Source organism: Aulonocara sp. 'chitande type north' Nkhata Bay, linkage group LG13 (assembly GCF_057382095.1).
Source record: "Aulonocara sp. 'chitande type north' Nkhata Bay isolate Kocher_YH1m ecotype deep benthic linkage group LG13, A_spYH_male_GT1.1, whole genome shotgun sequence".
In the NCBI taxonomy this organism is placed as follows: domain Eukaryota; kingdom Metazoa; phylum Chordata; class Actinopteri; order Cichliformes; family Cichlidae; genus Aulonocara; species Aulonocara sp. 'chitande type north' Nkhata Bay.
Window position 1 is genome coordinate 30,008,141 of NC_141356.1, and position 26,292 is coordinate 30,034,432.

The 26,292-nt window shown below is 37.9% G+C and overlaps 2 protein-coding genes across 14 annotated transcripts in view; both read left to right on the plus strand.

Moving 5' to 3' along the window:
- Positions 1–26,292, plus strand: part of LOC147316365 (neurexin-1a) — a 278,541-nt gene that overhangs the window by 32,064 nt on the left and 220,185 nt on the right. For 6 of the 13 annotated variants that reach the window (XM_086259802.1, XM_086259805.1, XM_086259812.1 and 3 more), the window contains exons 3-5: positions 277–294; positions 1,594–1,623; positions 2,799–2,846. The exons of 1 other annotated variant lie outside the window; for it this stretch is intronic. In XM_086259802.1, coding sequence (XP_086115928.1) covers positions 277–294; positions 1,594–1,623; positions 2,799–2,846 — 96 coding nt within the window. The remainder of the gene's footprint in view (positions 1–276; positions 295–1,593; positions 1,624–2,798; positions 2,847–26,292) is intronic. 6 more of the 13 variants (XM_086259809.1, XM_086259814.1, XM_086259815.1 and 3 more) reach the window with 4 other exon arrangements.
- LOC147316366 (zinc finger MYM-type protein 1-like) lies at positions 8,286–11,697 on the plus strand. Its single transcript, XM_086259816.1, has 3 exons — positions 8,286–8,370; positions 8,622–8,675; positions 9,104–11,697. Exons 1-3 carry the CDS (start codon positions 8,344–8,346, stop codon positions 11,405–11,407), a joined length of 2,385 nt encoding a protein of 794 aa, XP_086115942.1. The 5' UTR covers positions 8,286–8,343; the 3' UTR covers positions 11,408–11,697.

Sequence of the window (26,292 nt, forward strand, 5' to 3'; positions counted from 1 at the left end):
GTTTCAATATAATGGACTTGCTTGATAGAATTAAATTCTTTGAAGTCGTTTCAAATGTTCAAAAGTTCACTCAGAGCTCTGTCCTGTATTCCAGGTCAATGCACGGACAAAAACACGTGTACGTGCTTTAGCGTTTCCTCTGCAGGGGTTACAATAGGTCACTTGCATGTGATGTTTAATGCCTTGCATGGTGATGACATGCAATGGCCAGTACTAGTCTGCATGCTGCTTAATGAATATCTTACTCTTTTTCTCTTTGCCTGTCTGTGCTTCCAGAAGACAACTATAATGAAGGTGGGTATTGTAATTGAAACTGGTTCTATTTTTTTCTAACACATTGTTATGGCTAAGGCTTCTCAGTGTTTTATAAGGGTAACAGTATCGCTGTTACTGGAGTGGTAAGTCTGATTAATTAAATTTTCTCTGTTATTTCTGGGTATTTAAACAATACTCAAACATCACCATAGCCTTCACAGCCAAGACATTTAAAAATGTATATTAAACGGATCTAAGGGCGTTAAAGGGTCAGTAAAATATCTTATTTAAATGGGTACAAGCACTGATATTAGCATGTCCATTTATTACTCATATCACAGTGATTCTTTTTGCATGAGATTGCAAAGATTAGATTTTTTTATATGTAGTTTTGGAGAATGGAATTGGATATCCTTTTTAGTTGAAGACCTACCCAGAGGGTTAACTGTGAATACTTGTACAGCAATTCTGTGCCTGCTTTGATTGCCTCATTTAATCAATAGTCTACTTTAGGACCATGTGAACCAGATCTGATACTAGTACGGGCTAGTAGCACCAAATTATTACTCTAAGAAACACTGACAAAAGAAAGATTGAAGCAATTATTGAGCGCAATATTGGCTAAAAAAATGTTTTTTAATAAATTCATTAAAGATGCACATTTAATAAAGTAAATGCAGATTTTTGTTGACTGAAATCTTTGTTCGTGGTTATCAAAACTCAAAATTTATTTGGTTGAATCTTGTTGGTAAGTATATTGTAATAAAAAGGAAAAGGGCATCTTAATTTATTCCATGCAGACTTTTAACACAATGACAGCTTCCTTATTATTAAGCAAGGCTGGTCATGTTGTTTGTATTGAGATTAATTTTAAAATGAGTATTTGAGATGTGAAGCTGAAAGGCTAAGCAGAACACACGATTTATAACAGAAAACTGCGTCAGAGGACATCTTCATCTTTTTTACCCGTATGATTTTGTTTGAATATGAATCAAATATTAGCTGAACGCAGGTCTATATTTGAATAGCGATTGCTCTTTAAGGGTGGTAGGCGGAATGATGATCTTAGAGCACAAAGATCAGCCTGAATTTAAATTTCTGAATTATATCTAGTAAGTGGATGATGATGATGCATTGCAACCTGCTTCGGTTGACCAAATGCTCATCTTGCTGACCCTGTCTATGCATCCTCCTATTTCTCTCCTTCCCACTTTTTCCCTATCCACACTCCTCAAGAAACACAGACATCTGCTCTGAAAGAGATGCCTGCGTGTCAGTGTCACACAGCTTCCCATTATCCCTTGTTCTCTGCTGACTGTGCTCTTGTTTTCCTTTAAGGTCTGGCACACCTGATGATGGGCGACCAAGGTATGAGCTCTGTTCCTTTTTCCAGCGATTCCCCCATTTGTCCCTCTTGCTCCCATTGTGCTCAGAAGTGTGTGTGCGTGCCTGTAACTCTTATTTAACATCCAGGCTTGAAGCTTCAGATATGGGCTGTCAATTCACTTATACTGACTGACCTGGCTAATTTTCACTCTCTCAGTGACTTTTTTTCCCCTCCCCATCTTTTCAAGCTCATTTAGCTTTCTATTCACGACTCTGCTGTGTCGCCATTTGTTTCCATCTTTCTTTCGTTTTAATTATTCTAATTTACTTCATGTTCTTTTGTTTACTGGGAATGTGGTTAGAGTAACGAGACACTTCCATCAGCATCATTTGAATGTAATGCATGGTGGTGGTAAATGGCTTACTGAAATTTTAAGCTAATCTTCATCTGTCCTCGCTCCTGTAATGCATGTAGCGATTGTCTGCACAGAGTCTGTCCATTCTGTTTTTGTGATCCTGCACATCTTTATTATGTAGCACAGATAGAATGAGAAGTTTTGGTTTTATTTTTCATCATTATTCCCATTACAGTTCCTCTCTTCTGATTGCACATATTTGTAGTCATCAAGCCTCTTGCTCCTGTCCTCTGTCCTTTTCCGACGTGACCATGACACTTATTCGTGTCTCCTCTCCTTTTGTTCTCCCTTTTTGTCTGGAATATGCTTTCTTCATGGACATTTCATCAAATTTCATAGGTAAAAGTAAAGGTACTACCCTTTTAATTCTGAGTTTTCATTGAACTAAGCTAGCCATGTTTGTGACATTATATACTCATGCTGAATGAAGTATATAAAGTCATTGGCATTTTTGAAACTTGCTTTTTCAACCATTAATGAAAGCTTTTCAAGGTAGGTGCCACTTTCGCTTCGTGTTCACACTTTTAAGCTGCGCCATTTGTTCCTTTCTGCTTGTGCATGGGGATCATAAACAAGTCTCACATGGGCATATGAACACACTAGTTTCTGTCGTAGTTCCAGTACACCACCACCACCACCACTGGGGTAACTACAAGCTTTCTGTTCAAATCATGATTTTTGGGGTTGTGGGTGAGGCTTGATCATAGTGTTGTGGGCCTCCCATCCTGGCTGTGATCCTCACCTCTTCTCCCTGTGGGGTAAGTGGACTTCTGATCTTTCCCATTTGACTCTCCTCCTCAGGGCAGAGAGGGGAAGCTTGGCTTCTAAGGTCCCTACTGAGCATTCAAGGTAAAACTTTGATTCTTTCAAGTTGAAGTAAAGCTGGAAGCTATATAAGTCCTCTTCAGCTTACATCAGTGTAATGCAGTTTAATGTTTGCTAATTAGAAAATAATGTTTAATAATACTTTATAACTCAATTGAAACATAATAAAGACTGATTTTGACAATCAGTCTTTCCTTTTGCATTCTGAAAATACATTTTTTCTTGCTTTTGCTTGACCTTTGTCTTAAAATTGACTGTGTCATTCGTTCTGATTGTAGAAATTCCTTGCAAATTAGTTTGTAACATTTTTGTTTCTTAAGACCAAATAGAAAAATATCATGATAATGCTGTCTCTTATCATGTACTTGTGAAGCATCATCTAAACAGGTAAGTCTTCCAAGTGACCTTTAGACGCACAGTGTGAGGAATTATGTTGTTGGATTTTGTGCCATCAAATGCCATGCTACTAAAGCTGCAGTGCTATTTGTGACCAAACACACATACACACACAAACACACCATGTTCTTATTACAAGGAAAGATATTGCATTGGCTTAAATTAAATTTGTGGACAATTACCTTAAGCCAAACCACAATCCCCACTTGCCTTAACTTAACCTTCAACTAAGTCGTCATAATAAAATGTATAGATTATGTTATGGAGACTAGACGCACATACCCACACAAATAAAACCCACTGTCCATTCTAAATACAGACATTGATTTTTCCATCCGCTAAGGTAAGTCTTTGTGTTTTATTTTCGGTTTTGAAGATGGATGCATACAAATTTGACATACATGCAACATATATTCACTACATTTTTTGTTAATAATAAATCTAGCTCTGTAGGTGACTTCAAAACATTTTTCTAAAATTATGCAAAAGAAAATTGCATCATGTGCATGTACATATAAGGAATTGCGTATGTAGAAGGTTAGTCGATTGCACAAAAATAAAACCCTTTGAATTGTGTATAGTGTACAGTATGAGGCTTCTGATGCTTTGGTTTTATTACACTGTACCACACGCTCAGCTTGGACGTGGCAGAAGGAAAGCCACGGGGAGAGATTGAGATAATGCTGATGAGGCACAAATCTGCCATACGTGGAACACTGCTTCTAATTTGGGCCATGGTTAGCTGTCCCCCGTGTTGTACAGTGTGAAACATAGTCAATCCTTTTACATGCTGTGTGGTAAATCTAAGAACGAGCACAGAGCGACAGTGCATTCACTGTCTGCCATAAGCTTGTGAGAATATTGTGCATTATGTTGTCCCTCCCACCCCTTCCTCCCAAGGTGCTGCTGTGTCATGTTAACTGCTTTATACCCTGTTTCATGGGTAGCCTTTTGAGAATGGGCTTGTGAATGTGCACTGCTTTCAGCTGGTACACTGCCACCGGATTCCTGAAACCTTGTTTCCATCTAGCTCTAGCGAGCGGGGCATGCCGTAGGATAAGTCATAATACCACTGACCTACAAATCACCAGGGTATTTAATTGCACTCATCACAATAAACTGCCATGTGCAGCTTAAGAGAAACTGCAGGCTGTGCAGACAGGCTTACAGGTACAACTGTGCTATTTCTAAATTAGTATACTTCTAATGTAATTGCTTTCAGTTTCTGAACATGGAAATGTCTCTTCTCATTGTAGTGTTCACACGCCACAGGTTTTCTGTAAAGTGAGAAAGCGAATCCCTCTGGTAGCTGCCTTGTACATATTGTGCTACATTTTAAATGTCAAATTAAATGGATATTTAAAATACTCTACTATATTACAGAAGCCTGACTCACCCAGACTTTTAACTGAGTGTCATAGACGTGTAAAGATGACACATTTCTTCAAATAGTAACTTTTGGAGTCACCTCATAGTGTTTTGTTTGATACATGTGAGGTGACTTATAAGATGAATATCAAATTATCAAAAGTGATAATTTCACAGCAATTACAGGAGTTAAGAGTGTAGATATGATTCATGTCCTCACCCAGTGAAGTTGGCCATTGCTTGGTGGTATTAATAGCAACGACTTTAGAGTTGAACAAAGATTTGCAAGTGTTTTGGATAAATGCTGTGAATCATAAATGGAACAAAGCCACACGAGGCAGAAAAAACTCAAGACAGAGATTTCGCATGTCAAAACCAATATCATAAACGCTAGAGAGGTGCATTAGCTAAATTCAATTCTAGTATCCCATCTAATCTCGCAATCTAGGAACATTTGATAAAAGAATATCTGTATTATTATCAGTATTTTCCAGTAATAGATATAGCTTAAAAGTAGCATATAGTGCTATAAGAGTGTGTTCAGGTCAATAAAAACGGTGCCTCAATTTTTCTGTTTAATTTAACCATCCATTTATTTTAACGCAAGTGCTTATCTGTAAGAGCCTATTATCAAATATGAAGAGGTCAAAGCTTGCATTCGTATGAGGGTATCCATGCTGTGTTTGTGTAAATGCAGAGTGCACAAGAAAACTCTGTTTAAGGTGGACTTGGGAATGGCGTGCATGTAATTTACAGACCCCAGCATCGCTATGCTCCCTCAATGACAGCTGTGTTTGGGAATTATTTAATTACCAAATGCATAAAATCCTAAAACGAACGTTTTGAGTGTAGGAGCGTATTTCAAAAGCACGTGTGTATGAACGAGAGACATCAGTACTGAAAAGAGAAGTTGGGACTCTGAGACAAACTGATGTGTACTTGGGTGTGGATCGTTGAGGACACCGCGAGCGCAGGCCAGTGAAAAGTCAGAAACATGATACAAATTACAGCTAGTATATGCAAAATTATTATTGAATTATTTTTTTTATTGTGAAATTTGTCAGAAGCTTCAATAAACCCTCCAGTTTAAAGAAGTTGAATCTTCTAGGAATTAATTCATTATTTAGGCTTTACAGGGTTAAGAAATTCGTTTGTAGCATCAATCTCACATCTCAAACTCAACTCATTTTTTAATAATCTTTAGCCATCATAATAAAATGTTTTGTAATGGATTTTGAAATCCTTCGTTGCCTAACCATGGCTGTCATTTTTACTTCTGGCATCACAATGGCCAGTGTAGCAGCATGTGAAAACAAGGCGGACGAGTGGAATATGTTTGTTGTTGTTTTTTGATCAGGGCCTGCTTAGAGGTTGGGATGGTTATATCTTCCACATTTCTTCTGTCCTTACAGGAAAGTTGTCAATTTTGTGAGATGACAGGCAAAATGTGCCCATTGTCAACATATTTGTACAGCACACATATAAATGAACAGGTATAGATCAGTTAGATATAGCTGCAATTATATTATTCCAGTGATGCCTGAAATGTGTCCTGGGGACCCTGGTGGGTCATCGAGGTACTGCAGGTAAGCAGCAGTAATCACAGAAATTCAGTTTGAAATTACCCAAAGTCTGTACAGTTATATTATTATTTTATTAATATAAAAAGTGATTTATTAGTTTTTGTATTGAAGTTTGTAGTGGCAGGTGGGTCACATATTGACTTTAACACTTTAACTGCCTATGACTCGGTAGCATTAGCAATTTATACAAAACAGTCTATGTTGTTTATGTTGTTTTTAACACAGTTTTAAGGAACTACATAACGTACTCTTGTAGTTTAACTAGAATGAAGATTTAAGATTGCATGCGTCGCACTTAATTTGTGTTAGCACTAACGGGATAGCTTGTCTACCAGGTTATGTTAATGGTGACATGAATCCAGCTCCCATCCACACAAACATATATGCTTGTTCAGGATACCTAGTCATCGCATTTAAACATACTGAATACCTCAAGCATCATTTACAATGTACAGGCTTAATCTTAAAAATGGGCATATTTTAGCCCTCACCCATGATCTGTTTCTAAACCTAATCAGGTCGATTTGCTGCGCAACCATAACCATTAGTTTTTGGTGCATACTCCAATTAGTCACTAAAAGCAAGCAAAAATAAATGATTATTGAATGAAATCACATATCTATGTTTTACTGAAACTAAAACGCAGATAACAAAATAAACCAAAATGCTAAATACAAATCTCAGAAAATCTCCTTGGAACCCTACCAGCATCTTAAGCCACTGCTACCCCTAGCTGTCATCATGTCAGATGCCAGCAGCTTTGACAAGCAGCTTTGGCAGTATGACATGATATTTTGGGATGAGAACACAAATATTCATAATCATGCATCAAACTATAAAGTAAGCATTTGTTCTTGAGTTTGTATTTGTTATAATGTATGATAGTGTTGACGGAATCATAAGAAAGGCAGGCATGATGAAAAACAATAATATTCAGAGTTATGAACCAAAGGCAATTTAATGCATTATATACTTTCTTATCGTGGCTACAATCAGAATCCATGTGTGTGACAGTGTTGCAATAGAAAGTAAGAAATACTTTTTAGATAACATGGAGCAGCATGTCAGAGTGCAGAAACTGTCAAGACTTTTGTGCCTTCTTTATCTGACAGGTTACACAATATCATGCGGTGTGTGTTGAATCAACAACAGATGTTGCCTTTGTAAGTTCACATGAAACCTGGAAGAGTGTCTGTGAAATTCCTTTAGCTCTACTGACAGGATTAGTTTCTTAGACATTAGGTATACAGTATCTGTGGCAGTTTTTCTTTTCTTGGTGAATAGACACTAACTTCAAAAATAAGAAAAGCAGGTATACTTTAGTAAAGGTGGCCCTGAGTGTTAATTTCTGAAGGTCTTGATTCATACTTCTCCTGGAGGCCACACTTAAAGTTAATAACACTTTACAGTAAGTGGTCATCGTAATTTCTCATCATGTGAAATGTCAGTGGAAGTGTTATTTGGGATGCTGACTCAGAATTTTCAACTATGTTTGTCTGTAGGTCTTGGCATTTATATATAGCATCACCATCTGGTCTGAAAACCCCAGTCAGAGCCTGACTGAAGCTTATGCTGCATACAAATCACTAGCTCTTTCTTCCAGGCAATGTAAAGTATGCACATTTGAAATTAATTAACTGTATATCTGTATTACACTGTACTCATTAAAAAAAAAAAAAAATACAGCTTCTGCAACATTGTTCATGTATTTTCTTAAGTGTTTTAGCATTAACTTTTTAAGCTCAAGCAAATATCCCTGCTGACCAGTGGCGTCGTTAGGCCTATTTTAGGGGTGCTGAAGCCTCCCTAAAATATTCTTAAGCCCCCCTAAATAATTTGGTGGGGTTTTTTTTTTTTTTTTTTTTTAACTTATTCGATTTTTTTTTTTACAGAACTTGCAGACAAATTCAATATAAAGATGCAGGAATATGAGTTTAAAGAAATAATAATATAAACCTGTCGCTATTCACACAAATATGATCATAACTCGGTTGGTCCCTTTCGCTTTACATTGTTAAGGTAGCGTCAGTGCTTCGTTATCCAATCCCTTCCAGTTGTTCACAGGGGACATCCACATGACTGAAAATCCAGTCCTCGTTTTCACTGCTACTTTACACTCCGCTCGTATACACCTGCAGAAACACTAGCATGCATGTGGCAAACGGCAAGAAATCATGGATATACGCAAGTTTTTCAAGAAAGTAAGTCTTCATCACTGGCTGGTAGTAACAATTAGTTAGCTCCAGCTAACAGCAGAGAGTCCCATGTAAATAATGAACCAGGTGCTCCCCATTTTGTAAATAAAAACCTGGCTAGCGCACTAAGTTAAATTGTTAGCATAATGTTAATTTCTGTCACTCGTTTTAGCTCTGAAAAATCCAGCTGAGCTCATTCAGGTATGGTTATCATCAGTGGAAATAATAATAATCACTCCATCCCCATTAACCTGTAGGAGTCAGGGCAGAGGAGCACAGAGAGGCAGAGGGGAGAGACGTCTGCTGGAGAGGTGAGTCAAAGGATGGAGTCATTTGTGATGGAGACAGTCTGATTAGAATTTTATGGGACTCAATATGGATATGAAATATGAAACATTTCAGTCACGGTACAACATATAAGACCTGTTTAACTTGAGCTTTTATTTAGGAGAGTCAAGGTTAGAAAGTGGAGAGAGCAAAGAGAGAGATATGTATATAAGTCAAATTAGCCTGACTCACATATTTTTGAGGGTTCTATTTTAATATTACTTCAATTCAAGTAATTTAGTAATATTTTTCAGGGCTTTAAATTGCAACCATTTTAGTCACATGCGTGCTCAAAATATAATGTTTGTAACTTCAAAATATTTGGGAGCAACAAATTACTGTGGAGCGGGAGCAGAAGTCATGATATTAGCAATTTACATTACAATTCAGTATGTTTTAATGTATCTTGAAGGGTGAGGCAGAAGGAGTGGCTGAGGGAGAAAAAGGTCAACAGGCAAGTTCAAGTCAGAGAGAGCAAGGAGAGACAGAGGAGCTGCAGCAAATAGATCGAGAGGCAGAGGAAGATCAAGTTATTACAGAGAGAGGAGAGCAAACAGGCCAAGAGAGGGAAAATGATGAAGCAGCTGCAGCAACTCATTCTACTACAGGGTTTGATTTAGGTGACAAAGACACAGGGCCCAGACAGGTGAAGCTGAAGAGCTATCCACATGATACTTTTGGTACACAGAAGCGAGCATTTAACCACAGCTGGTTTGAAAAGCACAACTGGTTAGAATATTCAGTCAACCAGAGTGCAGCTTTCTGCTTCCCATGTAGAGTGTTTGGCAAAAACATCAAACATGATAGTTTGGTCAGTAACGGTTGCAAGAACTGGAAGAAAGCTTTAGTCATCTTTGGCAAGCATGAGATGGCACAAACACATAAGGACAGTGTTGTTACATGGAAAAGCTACCAGGGAACTAGCAAACAGGGAAACGTTGCACAGATGATAGCAACTGCAAATGTGAGTGAGATAGTCGAAAGAAGAGAGTATCTCAGACGAATTGTTGCAGTCACCTCTATGTTAGGGAGACAGGGACTCCCTTTTCGTGGTCATGATGAAGGTGAAGACAGCCCAAACAGAGGGAATTTTCTTGCGTGCATGGAGCTTTTGAAGGAGTTTGATGCTTTTCTTCAAAAACATAATCCCCCATCAAATGCACAGTATATCTCACCAACATCCCAGAATGACATGATTGACTGTTGTGCCCAGGAAGTTACTAGTGTCATTGTATCTGAAATGACAAAGTCTAAAGTCTATTCCATCATGGTGGATGAGGCAAGGGATAAAAAGGCAGAGCAGTTAGCTGTTTGTGTCAGGTACGTGTCAGAGGGGGCAGTGAAGGAGCGTTTCCTTGTACTTGCAGAGATAAAATCATTTGATGCCCAGTCCATTGCAAATGAGATTCAGCAGCAGATCCAAAACTATGGTCTTGCAGAGCTTAAGTGTGTAGCACAAACATATGATGGTGCAGCCGTTATGAGTGGCTCCACTGGAGGTGTACAAGCACATTTTAGAAGGCTCCATCCTGAGGCTATCTATGTGCATTGTTATGCTCATCAACTCAACCTGGTTTTGTGCAATACTTGCAAGGCTGTCCCAGAGGCTGTGGAGCTTTTCAGCTTGTTGGAGTGTGTGTATTCTTTCTTCAGCACCTCCCTAGTCAATCATCATAAGTTCATGGAGACTCAGGCAAAGCTTGGATTGACAAAAACTGAGCTTGTGCAACTTTCAAACACTCGCTGGGCATGTCAGTTGCGATCAATCAGTGCAGTTCTTGAGACATTGCCTGCCATTTTGGAGTGCCTATCTGCAATTGGATCCCCCATAGCTGTTGGTCTCAGAGCAAAGCTCTACAAGTTCTCAGCAGTCTATGCACTACTGATGTTTCAGTCGATTCTGTCTGTAACCGAAGGACTCCACAAATTCCTGCAGAAAGAGACTTTAGACCTGGCAGAAGCTTTTATCTGCAAACAAGCTGTGTGTGACACACTTAAGGGCAAACACTCAGATGCATTTGCTACAGAGCTGTATGAGAAAACCAAGGCCCTGTGTAACACCCACAGTATCCCTGAACCAGGTGCCAAGACAAGGCACAAACAGAGGAAAATGGAGGATTTTGTCCTGGAGGCAACTGTGGGTTCACGCACTGAATTGAACAACTCAGACACATTGAAAAGAGAGTTACTTTTCCCTTGTGTGGATCGGATGGTTGGCGAGCTTGATCAAAGATTTTGCAGTGTAGATGCAGGGCTGCTAAAAGGCGTCCAGGCATGCAGTCCTAAATCTGAGAACTTCTTGAGTGAACCACACTTGAATGAACTTGCAAAGCACTACAGACTTGACCTGAAAAAAGAGGAGGTTCTGGTGGCCAGAAACTTTCTTACCCGGAAAACAGAGGCTGGATGTCCACCCAAAAATATGTTGTCTGTGTACAACCTCCTTGATTCAGACATGTTTCCCTCTCTGAAGGCAACCATCCAAGTTGCCCTAACAGTGCCTGTCAGCAGCTGCTCGTGCGAACGGTCCTTTAGTGCACTGCGTCGGCTGCACTCCTGGCTGCGTCAAACAATGGGTCAGAAAAGACTTCACAGTCTTGCAGTCATGTCTATTGAAAAAGACACACTTCAGCATCTGAGTCACAACAGAGTGATTGACCGATTTGCCACTCTTAAAAACAGACGTCATTCTTTGATGCTTCCACCCACCAAGTAACTGGTGATTGCAGCCAGAAAAATGTACTTTTTTATTTTCAGTTTTTTTCTTGTTATTGATGCAGCAAACACATTTCCTCTGTTTTTTTGTTGTACTGTATTATAAAGCAGACTGAAATAAAACAATAGATCTATTGGTGGCCTAGGATGTTTAATCTGTCCAAAAAAGTAGGAAAACAATTTCTCAGTCTTTGTTTTCTGTTTGTGAAATTTTGTGCTCATTCACTACGTTCGTTCATGTCGTGTGCATCTCTTGGGGGCTAAGCCCCCCCTGTCCTTAAAACCTAGTGACACCCCTGCTGCTGACTAACCCAGATTCCAAAGCTTATCCACTAGCACAGTAAATAAACTATAAGAGGAAGCACACTTGGTTGAGGGTTCTAGTAGCTGCAGGCAAAAGAGCCCTGGGGGCTGACGACCCACGTGCGCAACTGTTCTGTGGAAAAAGAAGTGAGTGACCACTGCAGAGACAGCATAAAGTGGCAGCATGTACTGTATATGCACTGAGTCGAGGATGTAACTGGAATTCTGTCAAAACTATTTTCACACATACAGTGTCATCACTCAAGTTTCCTCATAACAACAGTGTGAAAACATGATTAATGCTAGCGCGAGGGTGAGCTAAATGAGTTAAGTGTCATCATAATAATTCATTAGTAAGCTATGACAGTATACCTATGTGTGTTTTTTTTCTTTTTTTTTTGCACAAGCAGGTGATGTTCCTGGATTAGAGATTCACAGAACAAATACTGTGCTGTATGTAAATGACCGGGTCATCTTAGAAATAATTAGGTAAAATCCTCCAATAAACAATGGGGAAAAGTTTACAGTGCTAATTGTTAGCACTGATGCCTCACAGCAAAAAGATCCTGGGTTCAAAACCACCATCTGGATGAGGCCTTAGTGTGTGGACTTTGCATGTTTTCCCTGTGTTTTCGTTGGGTCTCTCCGTCTACTCCCGCTTCCTCCCACGATTCCAACACATGCAGTTAGTGGAAAGCACTTTGAATCACCTTGTTGTTGAATTGTGCTATACACATAAACTTGCCTTGCCTTGTGCGGTTAGGTTAGCCGGTGATTACAATTGCCTATAGGTTTGAATTTAAAGGAGAATGGTTGTCTGTCTCTCCGTGCTAGCCCTGTCACAGACTGACTACCTGTCCGGAGTGTACCCTGCCTCTTGCCCTGTGGCAGCTGGGACAGAGAAGGGAATGGACGGTCGGATGGACAGTCAGTTAAGAAAACAATAACTACTACATTGCATACATTTTAAAATTAGAGGTAATGGGCAGTAGACAAAAAACATAATAATAATAATAATAATTTAATAAATACATTCTTGTAAAAGTAAAACCATCCACATCTGCCTGCTATATCTGCAGTCTCTCTCACTTAACTGTAATTAAGTTTAAAGCCACACTTTGTTTTGCATTCAAATTTAACTGTCTAGACTGTCTGGACTGTCTAGTTTACCTATTATATACACCAACGGTCATCTGTGTTTGTTAAAACCAAGATAATTGCACTTGATGCGTCACAGAAATGGTTTTCACAGTAACCAAGTTGGGGAAACTGACTTTGCACTACAGAGAAAAAGGCCTATAATTGCCTCAAGTGAGATTTGTGTATCTTGACATGGCAGATTGGCAACAGTGCACTAAAGCTCCACAGATTAGTACATTACCACAGATTCTCTTCCTGGAGGGAAGGTTGGAAGAGGAAGAGTAAAGGACCTAAAGCAGGCATAGAGAATGAGCACAAGAAAATGGGCAATGCGAGAGGGCTACTATATGAAAAGAAGAAGTGTGACAAAGTGAGATTGGAAAATAGAGACATGAGACTTTCATAGCATTTGAAAAATATAATGATCAAGGAAAGAAATTGAAGAAGGATGTCTTCCTTTTAAAGAAAATTCCATTTTATTATTTTGAGGATATATAATACTTCCATACATCAGACCTGCTTACCTGATTTGCTGACAGACAAGCAGTAGCTTGTCTTCAAGTCACGGAATTGGAACGTCGGAGCATTTTCTCACGGCTCATGCTGATCGTGAATCATAACAAAATCCCAAAGTAGACTTTGAAATAATAGTTATCAGTACGTTTCCCAACAAATATTTACTATAAAAAATGACAAGCATAAATTTCCCTGACCTAAAGAAAGGGTGACATAGAATGTAAAATAAAAAGGTTGGATCAATATGGACAAGGCTCAGCTGGCTCCCCAGGTAGAGTGGAAGGAGATCTGCTCCCGATCAATAACGCTGGTCGATGCCGGTGAGAGACTGTAGTGATGGAAAACTCTATTTCTTGGCCCCCAGAAGGAAGTGGATGAATCGTAGCAGAAAATAGATTATACTTCAGCTGTAGACTTTGAAATGCATCCTTTGCATGGTGGCTTGTTTAGTTGTATTTTAGCCTTTAGATCTTGGATGATGGGCTTATTACTGGCCTTCACTGATGGAACGTTGCCAAGTGTTGTTAGAATGTACTGTAAATGGTTTAAAATTACATTTATCCTTGCAGTAGGTACTGTGAAATGAGACCTGCTAAAGTTCTACAAGTTTATAGAGTAATGTGTTGTACTGTGGTGCTGCTTTGTGTAGGTGATTTATGATAGCATAAACCATTGGTTTAGCCACCTTCAAAGAGATTGCTACCCCACCCCCAACACTTCATTCATCTTCTCCTTTTTACACTTTAAACCCTGAATGTTTCCTTCCAGATGTGTTAAAGACAAAGGATGACTCACTTATATAGAATCACTCTTACAGAATGACATATTCGTGTGTTTTTCTAAGATAAATGTACATGTATTCTCTTTCCATTGGCATTATAGTCATTTAAAGTATGATATCTATGGAAATAAACACAGATGTGATGGCCAATCCCTGATAATGAGAGTTTTGTGTCAAGATCTGATCATTGACATACATTTAACCAACACCACATCTGGTAGTTGGTTTATATGAATGATTATTACATTTAAATAAAAAAAGAACCCCCCACACGCATGAAAGTGATGGCCTTATCACTAAAATAATCTTTCATTTAAGTAAACTTTTTATGTGGACTCCCTCCTTTTCACCTACTGTGAGCAAGTTTGTGACATCATAAATACAACTAGCTTGAAACCAAGAAAACTAGTTTGAACTCTTTTTAGGTTGAGTAATGATCACATAAACATAACTCTTATAGGCTTAAGAATTGCTTGTTGTAATGCTGTCACCCAGAGTACAGGAGTCTTCTCTCTGCCGTCATGGCACTGTTATCTTATAGATGATCCCACCCCCGTCACTAGTTTCAATAACTATATTGTACACTAGGACATCCATTGACTGTGACGTTTGCCTTTGCTGATGCTGCTGTGTACTAGTTTGTATAATTGCTAATAATGCGTTACAAGTTACTATTGCAAAAAAGCTCATTAGATTACTGTTACTTTCCCGTAAGCACGCTGCGTTACTGCGTTACTGTGTTACTAAAGCCGTGATTTTTTTGCAAGAGTGTCTCATGACAATGACGTGAGTGCGACGTTCGTGGCAACAGCTGTGTGCAGATCAACAATGGATAATATATAGAGTGCGGGAGAGTATGACCGTGCAGCGTTTAACGCGTGGAAGTACTGACCTTATTTTGAGTTTGATTCCGTAAAAAGTGACAAAAACATTAGCATCCTCTGCTCACTGCGTGGGAAGAAAACTTATTTTTACAGCGAAAAAACCCCCTAAACCTCCGAGCAAGCACCGAGTGCGCTGCCACAGAATCTTCCACTGACCGCACCAGCACAAACATCCGCCTGGCCCACTCCTGCTAAACAGGTGAAAATAGAGCAACAGGACCACTGAGTCTTTGATTTTATTTATTTTCTGCTGTGTTTCACTTGCATTTATTTGAAAGACTGAGTGTAAACACAAAAACCTATTTAATTTTATGTGCTAGAATGTGCAGAAAATAGGTTTAAATGTTAAACAAATTTCTTCCAGTCAGAGAATGTTGCATATAATTTAATTTTTGCTTGATGCATAAAGTTAAAAGATTAAAACTAATAAAACAAGTTTTAAAAAGAGACTTTTCCATTTGATTACATTTTGTATGATGGATTATGCAGAAAAAGTAGAATTGGGCTGAAAGATCTATCGCTTTATCACCTATAAAGCAATAGCAATAGGGGATAAATCATGTTTTAAAAAGTAACTAAGTAACTAATTACTTTTGGAAATAAGTAATCAGTAAAGTAATGTGATTACTTTTTGGGGGGGAGTAATCCGTAATTAGTTACTGATTACTTTTTTCAAGTAACTTGACCAACACTGGCCATCATTACATTATATACATTTTCCTGAGGAGGCTCTTTAAAGGTCTCTTTAAAGCTAAACAGATCTGCCTTCTTTCAATTATTTATTCGTTTAATTAATGAATAAAATGTAAACTTTAATTAGGACTCGAGAGATTTCGCGTGATTGTTACAACATTGGCTGAATATTTTTGTCTAGCTGACCAAACCGAAAGTAGATGCCTTTTCAGTGATGCATTGCAAGGAAATGGCAAGGCTCCCTGTGGGAAATTGAATAGTCCATTTCCAATTGAGTGTGCCCTGGAAAATCCATGGGGGTCAGTGGCAATTTGTCTCAGAAGGTCTACACTGAGAGTCATTATGCTCAAGACCAACATGTCCCGAGGGACAAAACCATTCTTTAGAGGGAGAATTGTATTCCCTTTTGATAAATATAAAATATTTCCTTTCTCTTTTTGTGCTTTGTCTTCAAAATCTGTAAGATTTTCTCCCCATTCAAAAAAGAAACAGTGTAATGAGCACAATGGAACACTTTTTACCATCATAGTGAAGCAGTTTCTCATTAACCTCCGTTTCTGAGTACCCCATCTTTGTTGAACAAGTTGCTCATGTCCCTTGTATAATTATAAACAAAGTCCTATATCTATGCCACTCCAGTGAAGCTCAGATTACAAGTGTCATGAATTTTAATGGACACAATGTGCTGCGATCAATCATTATAGTTTGCTTATGCTTTCAGCTGGAGGAGAGTGACTTTTAGACAAATGTTTCCTGTTAGGCAAACCTCTGATTTCTTTTTTCTTTGTTGCTGCCATGCAACCTAATTTCCATTCATACCTGATAGTTAGCCACTTGTGGTTTTGTGATGGAGGATCAGAATAATGACTTCCGTTGAGAATGCCGTTAAAGACTGCACATGCATATATGATGATCAGTGCTAATTGACTGCTAAAAGGTAAGCTAGAACGGGGTTACTTTTGGTCATATTAACAAAGCAACTCTTCATTAATGAGAGAGTGCTGGGGTTTTTCATTCCAATTAATTTTGTTATCGTAAATTCAATTTAAAGCAATATTATTGGTCATTAATTATATTGAAACATTTATGGATGAGATAAAATTAATGAACTACCTCAGAAAATATTCCGCAACCTTTCTCTGTTACACTGCATTTCCAAGTAAAACACTAGAATGAACTGTAAATATACGATTTAATATTTATTCATAGTGTTCAGGAAATGAGCAACTTATACAAAATATCTATCTTTTACTTTGACATTTATGTCATAAAGCCAAAAAAATAATCACAATAATCTTACTTCTTAATGGCATGTAATGAAGACATGTTGTTTAAAACATGTTTACACTTTTTTTTATTCCTATTTAGACATTTCAGACCATTTAAGTAATTATTCAGTTCTGTAATGTCTTTAAATACTCTCTCAGAGCTTTGTAACAAAGTAGCGTTGAATGATTACTATGTTCAGAAATATCTTTTTTTGCTTTTACTGCTGATGCTTGTCTAAGTAATGCTGTTCACTTGGGGGAAAGTACATGCATTTGCTTCTGTGCTATTCATTTGCCCTTCTCTTTCATTTCCTGCTATGCCTTTTTTCCCCTGTGTGGTTCTTGGATTCAAATCACCTGTGCTTTGCCCACATGTCCTCAGAGAGACAAAGAGAGAGAGAGAGTTTACACGGCTGCACTTGATCCAGCTCTATCAATGAGAGTCTAGTTATCAGTGCATTTTTATTTGGTTTGTGGATGAGAGCCATCTCAGAGAAACATCAAAATGGCATCACTACTCCTGTTTTTCATTTCATTTTTGTTTTAGAAAGTTAAGAGGAGCATGATGATACTCAGCAATGAATGTAGCTCATAAAATTGGGCCTTAAAGGAACAGAAAAATACATTTTATATCAGCTGACTTGTTTTTATTTTATTTTTTTAATTTATTGTTTTCCCTGTAATTAGATCTGTCCTCTTTTCCTGAAACCTCACAGTGAAAGTGATTGTAAATATACATTTGCATGCTTGAAAAATAGAATGATCACTTCGTTTTAAAAAAAATCACATGGCTTTAGCATTAGCATTTCGAGCATTATACAGATTAGTACATGTCCATGGTACAATATTGTTTGACCTTTTTGTGCTGTTGGCAAACATATGTAAACTGAATATAGTAAAAAAAAATGGAAGTGGTAGAAGTTGTTTATATGCTAAAAATAAGTCATTTAACCATTGCTAGGTGGTTTCTAGGCATGTCTTGGCACCATAATATATCATGCCCAGTTTTCTGTATATATTAACTAGAAGTTATTGTTGTGAAATTGAAAAATTAGATACTTTGAGAAGGTGTTATAGGTGCGTAAATTTCAAAAACTGGCGTTATTTGCACGTATATGGAGCCTGCATCTCTTAACTCATTCACTGCCATTGACGTCTATAGACGTCAATTGAAAAACTTACGTTGACTGCCATTGACGTCTATAGACGTCAATTACGTTTTTCAATGGGAGGGGCCAGAATACAACCTCGGGCAGCTTGTCAGTGAATTTTATTTTTTCATATATTTGTAAATAAATTGTTTTGATAAAACATAACCTTTCTCAGTGTTATTTCTGTTTTATAGAAGTGAAAAACTATTTTATATGTTAGAGGTGTCACAAAGCAAGAAATATTAGTGTCAAAGGCACTTTTCTGCTTGAAATGTATTTTTCACAAAAAGCTCGTTTTCTCCCTTTTTTTGGTCAAAACAGGCATTTTTGGTGGAACCCACCTCTCTTCTACAGCTGATTACTAGAGAATGGAAAATGGTAGAAACAAGCTTTTCTTTTGGATGAAAGAAGAGAGTCTGTTCTTCATTTTGGTAGGTTCAGCGTTTATATGATCATAACACACAGTTTTCTGTGGCTCTTCAAAAATGAGTAAAAATGCTCAAAAACCCTGGCAGTGGGGAGTTACCGGATTTGAAAATGGCTGGCAGTGAATGAGTTAATAGTTTAAGAGAAAAAAAACGTACAGACAAAGCTTCTTCTTCTTCTTCTTATCATTATCATCATCATTATTATTATTATTATTATTATTATTATTATTATTATTCTACAGTCAGAAGTAAGCATGGATCGTACTTGTATGTACACAAAAATAAAAAACACTTCTGACTTTTAAGGATGACTGGACCCAAGACTGTTGAACTCAGATTATATTAATGCATGACCTCCTTGCTACAAACTAAAGGTTCAATCCTATATATTTATTTTATTATTTTGTATATTATAGTATACTTTATTATATTGTTTTTGAAGTGTTAGGGTGAAAATCTAAAAGTATTTGCCTTCTCTTTTATTAAAAGAATGGAGAGCAACAAGTGTATCACATTATAGAAGCTGTGTCTTTATGAGTTAAAACTGTTGGTTTCCCTCTAGTGGCATTCACACCTCTCATAAATTATAGAATAAACTCGTGGTTTCATTTGGAGTTATTCCCTTTAGTGCACTAATAACCTATCACGTTTCTTTGTGATCTCAGTTTTAGTGATAAGTGCGTTTGTACAGGCTGAAATTTCCCACAACAATTAAGCTATGAAAGGAAGGATTATATTACACAATCTCAGTTGTATGTCTGTACATTGCAACAAAAGACTAGAAAAATAAGAGCTTAAATCAAGTTTTTTTTATAGTTTTAAATAGAACTGACCAATTTTACCTTTTATTAATGCTTAAGGGGCTAAACCTATAATGTGCAGATATATGCACATGATGTAAAAACATCCTGGAAAATTGTAAATATTTAAACATTATAAACAACATAATAAGTAGAAAGTTTAAAAAATGAAAGTTGGTGTCAAAACATTCATCACATATTTGTGTAGGTATTGACTGAATGTCTTAAATTGGTTGAGTTATATTTGCATCATTATCTGTGATTGTCATTGTCATGTTTCTAAGAGAATAATGCATGTAGCATTTAACAGAGTAAGAGCTGCATTTGCTGTTAAGGTGTAATTCAGAGGCTATGTCAGTGACTAAAATAGGCTTGCAGATAAGAGCTAAGGATGCCTTGCACATCATTAAGTGTGAAATATAACAACACGCCCCTGAGCTGCCTACTGTTCCCCTAGAGAGACGACAGCTAGATAGGGCTCCACACAATAATGGCTTAGAGAGCCACAGACCTACCTTGCTCACATTGCTGCATCTTAAAGCTGCTTTGATGGAAAGTTTTGCAGCACAACACTACATGAAGCTTCTTGTAACAAAAGTAGAGAATCCTCAAATGCTGTTTCACCTCGGGTCCAGTAAAGCTGCGATAAACCTGACGGAGTCCTGATTGGCTTCCTGTTCCACCTGATGGTATGTCTACAGAGAAAATCTTTTAGTCAACTATCTGAGGGAACAGAAATACTTCTCTTTTAATCAAGTTGGCCCTATACACATTCAGCATTTCACTCCCACTCTGTGCCTCTAAGCGTGACCCAAAGTGTATTTTTACACTCCAAGTCTATTTTCCTGCATTTTACGTGTGTAACTACAGTGAATGTGTATTGGGCTCTGAGTGCTTTTAAAACATGGGTGACCTACAATTCAGTACTGCGTCTGAAAGCATCCTGTGTAAACGCAGACAGAGCACCGAAGCAGCTGCTGCTGCTCTGATAACATGCTGCTCGCATTACGCCTCCAGTATAGACACGGTGTAAATATCTTCTTATACAGGTACAGCAATGCATGAGCCTTGAGCCTACCTTGAGGCAGATTATCAGCGAAATTATTTCCAAGTACTCCTTGAAAAAAGAGAAAAGAAACATTGCATTGGCTAGAAAATTGACATTTATCCTCTAAAAGGCAGGATTTCATGCATCTGTGCTCCATCTTTCCTTTTCACTCTTATTTGTGTGAAAGGCCTGAGTACTTTGTTGTGAAATGGCATGCTTATTTCAGAGGTACGGTGCGTTTGGCTTTAAATGTTGGCAAGGCGGCATCATTGTCATTTTGTCAGCTTTTAAATATAATCAAATTCTACCTCAGTGAGTCATTTCATTACACACTTGGAACAGTGAAGTAATTAGCTGCAATATAACACATTATCAACAGCAAACAGCCCAAAGACTTTAATTTACTATATACGTGCAGCATCTGTGTTCTCTGTCATGATACACGTAACCCATCTGCACAATTTTACACAAACACTCATTCATGTCATAGGACCCCTCATAGTCATGCATTACAAAACAAATCAAGAACATACAACAACAGACCAAACAAGATAAGCAAGAAACTAAATGCTATTTATGTTGACATCACTGTTTTCCAATCTTTCCAGTATCCCTCCCACTGCAGCACCCTAGGGATCTTCAGATGGGTAAAAACAAGTCTCCTAACATTGTGGTTTTTCAGACTGCTGACAAGCTGTTCTCTGGCTATTAAATCCATTTCTCACTGTCAGTGGAGCTGGAGTAGCTTAGATTTAAATGACAAGATGCTGGTGCTCCTACTGCTCTGGGACCAGTATATACACCGAGGGCCTCAGAGTCCGCACTGTTCATTGTCTCAGGACTGATGCACTGTGGGATTATTGGGAACTAAAGTTCTTGAGGATTTTTTTTTTTTTAAAGTGACGTTAGGGTTTATAAATTATTTGCCACAAGTAATTCTCCACTGGTGACACAAAAATGTCAAAATGTTTGGATTATGATTTCCTTGCAGTGACAATATTGTCGTTAATTAGCTGATGATAAGCATCATTTTCAATTACAGAGTTCCCATAATAGGGTGCCATGCTAGTGGCTACTCTACAGGGGAGTGTTAGACAATTAAATTTAATGCAAGCTGCATCAGAGAGCCATTGGACTGTAATGAAAGTGGACTGACACCAGTGTGTTTGGCTGTTTGATAAAGAACACACAACCAAATTGTGGATCATTTTGAGGTTTTACTGTGAAGTAGATCGCTGACGGATTCAGCAACTGACCAAAAGTTATTTGGCCCAGATTTCTTGTAAAACTCTGATAAAGATGACTCAATAAGATTGTAGGTTTTTGACAGTGTCGGTGCACAATGAATAGCACAAAGACATCCAACAAAATAACAAAGAAAGAAATTTGTTAAGGGTTTCCATATTAAACAACCATTTATTGTATGTTTATACAGTCAATGAATATGTTTAAGAACAATTTCAAATTAAGATCCAATCTCAAGGTTTTTTTTTTTAGCATGAACCCAAGTGTTTGCCTTGCATTGTACCCAAGCATAATTTTCACCTTCCCCACTCCCCTTCGAGTCTTCACTTAGTTTATGATCATTGCATTTCTTGTTATGTAGCCAACTGTGACATAACCAAAGCCCTGCAGCCTTTTAAAATGATGCTTCAGGTTCCCCGGTGGCCGCTGTAGTTAAACATGATAGGTGTCGCCGCAAAGAAATAAAAGCGACAATGCTGGTATAGGAATAGAAAAAGTTGAAAAAGGAAACAAAGCTATTGATTAGTTTTTTTTTAAGTCTTCTCCAGGAAATGTCATCTTTTACACTGGCTGCCTGTCCGTCAGAGGATAAACTTTAAAGTTCTGATGCTGGTCTATAAAGCCCTGAATGGTTTAGGACACAGGTGTCGAACTTCAGGCCTCGAGGGCCGGTGTCCTGCAGGTTTTAGATGTGTCCTTGATCCAAGACAGCTGATTTAAATGGCTAAAATACCTCCTCAACATGTCTTGAAGTTCTCCAGAAGCCTGGAATGAACTAATCATTTGATTCAGGTGTGTTGACCCTGGGTGAGATCTAAAACCTGCAGGACACTGGCCCCCGAGGCCTGGAGTTTGACACCCCTGGTTTAGGACCAAAATACATCAGTGACCTCCTGACCCAGTATGAACCTTCCAGATCCCTCAGGTCATCTGGATCCGGTCTTTTATCAGTTCCCAGAGTCAGAACCAGACACGGAGAAGCTGCATTCAGCTTTTATGCTCCTTATATCTGGAACAAACTCCCAGAAAGCCTCAGATCAGCTGAAACACTCAGTTTATTTAAATCCAGGTTGAAGACTCTCCTGTTCTCAGCTGCATTTGAATAAAGCACCAAATCCACATTTTTAGCTTAAATTTCAAAACTTACATTTAACTACTGATTTTATCTACTGTTCTGATTTTATCTGTTTTGATTTTATATACTGTTTTGTTTGTTTGCTTGTTTTAATCAATTTTAAATCATGCTTTTTATTTGTTTTCGTTTCTAATGTCTCTGTAAAGCACTTTGAATCACCTTGTTGTTGAATTGTGCTATACAAATAAACTTGCCTTGCCTTGCCTTTTCAAACTGCAGCATCTCCGTCTGTATAATGTGAGAATCTCTGGGCTCCTGTGCTGATCTATCATTGAAATGATGGTAAAAGATAGTTCACTTATGTCTTCAACCCCGGCATACCGTATGTGCCAGGTTAAAAAAAAATGGAGATGTGCCCAGCCAGTCAAAAGGACGTTCAAATGAGTATTTAACAAAGCTATTTGCAGGATGCCTGTGTTTTGCAGAAATATTAGGTCCTGTGCTTGGCCATGAGCCACCTCTTCAAGCAGGCCAGGCCACAGTACTCAGTGATCACACTAGTCAAACAAACTGGACTTTTGGGGTCAAATGTGCTCTGACATGATATGCATTGCATTGTGTGATTACACTTTTAGAGTGGATCAGTTGATGGACTGTTCTCATTATCAACCTATTTTTATGCCCGTCCATTTTTCTGCAGTGTTTTTAGTAGCCCTTGCATTTTTGGCTCAAATACAAAGCAGAAGCTCTCATTTAAATTAGCAAAAGCAGTTTTCTCATCTGTAAAAATGTAAACGTTTTAAAAATGTTTTTGTCAAGGACAGCATCGGTCCACGTGATTTAATTGTACCTAAATGAAAAATAACAACACTGAAACCACCGCAAACAATAAAACCATTTCACGTTTACTTTCTAGCATGCAAACATAATTAGAGTAACACACACACATATTCACACACACACTAACCCCGCAGTCAGAGATTGATAAGAGGAGAAGTAAGCTGACAAAGGATTTCTAGTATCAGAATGATTGTTATGAACTTTATCTTGAGTCTTATTTGAGAAACAAATGGCCCTGTCATCAAGAACACACCATCTATAATTCTTTGTCCTTTTTATCCATAAACAGTTATTCTGCCTATGCCGGCCTTGGTGCCAGAAGATAAATAAGGGGAATTAATTTATGTCAGGATGACAGGAAAGCACTGCTCTGTTTGGCAGGAAAAACAGAGCAGAGAGTGTTATTAATGACTCGATGTGTGGACTGCAAGGACCACAGTCGCTCAAAAGGAGGTCAGAAGAGAGGGAGGCGAGCCGGGGGGACAGGGAGGATGGAAACAGGGTGCTAACGCAAGAATAAAGGGAATATTCAGTAAAGTGGCAGATGAAGTGAGGAAACCAATCTTTGGGATGTTAGAACACCCACCACCACTCGGTATTCTTGCTTGTCCTAGTTTTTAATGTCACCAGCCTTGCACCAATCCTCACCATGCAGTGGTGCAATGTAAATAATGGGCTTTATAGTGCTGACTGGGGAGGCATTGTGTCGAGGCAGCAGTCAGGTCTGTGGAGCCGTGATCTGACCACTTAAACGCAAAACTGTTACTTTTGTGGCCTTGTACAGAACATAATTCATAACTTTCTGAGTGTGGAAATTGCCTGTGAAAATTATTCCTCATTAGAGTTCGTTATCAGCCAACAATTGTCATGTCGTTTGCGATATTAATTGGCAATTAGATTCCGTCACAGTTCTGTGTATTCCATCAGTGATCATTTGACGGAGAAATTCACGACTGCGCCTTCTCCTCTTTTAAAACTAATTACAATACTCTGAATTCTGGGATTTTACAGTAATGCATTCTTTTCTGTGGCAACGTTAAAATGGTTTTGGTTATTTCATATTTAGAATTCCTGTTTTTGATTGTTTCTGGGTTTTTTGTGTCTTTCTCTTGCTGGTTTTAAGTTGGTGGAGCTTAACGAGAAAAACAGGTATTTCTGTGAAGTTGATCTTTAGGAATCTCAAAACAAACTCAGATTTAAAAATATATATATATTTTTTTGATTTTCTGTCATTATCACATGACTCAATGTCCCAACCACAGCATTAAAATCCTGATTTGTAATATCCATACCTAGACTGAAATTTAAAATACAGCTTAAAATAAACAGTTTAGAAGCTGGTGTAATGAAAGCCATTCATTATTGATTTTTAAAACTTACTAGGAGTCACACGGTCACTGAATCCAGTTTTCTAGGCATTAATATATAAAATAAAATTGAATATTGAAAATATAATGTGTTTATACACCTCTTTGCATTCAGTTATTAGTTATTATTAACTTCTGGCTCTCTTCTACAGCATGTCTTTGTCCTGTCTTCCTCCCCTCACCCCAACCGGTCGTGGCATATGGCCGACCCTCCCTAAGCCTGGTTCTGCTGTAGGTTGCTTCCTGTTAAAAGGGAGTTTTTCCTTCCGTCTGTCACCAAAATTCTTGCTCATAAGGGGCAGTGTTGGGAAGGTTTCATTTAAAATGTATTCCACTACAGATTACAGAATACATGCCCCAAAATGTATTTTGTAATGTATTCGGTTACGTTACTCAATGAGAGTAACGTATTCTGAATACTTTGGATTACTTAATATATTATCATGCTTTTTACAACTACATGAATGTACTATTGCTGTGTGATTTATTACTATTACTGGAGGTAAAGGGACCTCTGGCTAATACGTTGGGTTCCGTGTTGGGAATTAACATTTAGGATTATCATTAGATGTCAGTCAAGTTTTGAATTGGTATTTGTTTTTTGTTTTTTTATATATATCATCCCTTTTCATTTTCATCTGTTTTAATAACAGGGATCTAGAAGTGAGTCGCAGTGGTCAAAAAGCAGGTAAAATACAGTTCTGCATTTGTTATAAAGAACGATAAAAGTGAAGTAACCAGAATAGTATTATTCCCTTTAATATTAAACAGGATAGAGCAGGGAATAATGCAATGTAAGACCATGTGTTAATTACCAGAAAGTAATTGTCATTTCTATGCAATGGAAAAGACTAATCCAGTCAAATTTCTTTTCCTCAAAGCAATAATGTTTTCACTAATGATGTCCATTTGCACCGCTGCTAAAGTAAGAGGTTGGATTCCATTAGTGATACAAAGTATCACTAAGTTCACAGGTAGTCTACAAATTGCAGCTTGTGTGTGTATTTAGCTACACTAAATGTTGAAAATGGGATATTCACATTTGTTTTTGTTTATTTTTTTTTCATGTAGTATATTTCTAATATCAAAGTGCTTGCTGCAATAGTGTTGCAATCAACTGTAAACGGAGGCTTTTACTGTGTCCCTGTTACTATGGTTACCCACATTAGCTACAAGCTGAAAAAGCATTAATTAGGCAGGTGAACACAGTTTCACTTACGTGTAGTTGTTGTTCATGCCACGCTTTTTAGTTAGTGCATGTTCTTAACATGTGCCTCATGAGTAAACCACGTCTTTATGACTCACGTGTGGAGCAGTTTCAAAATGATCACCTAGTGCACAGAAATT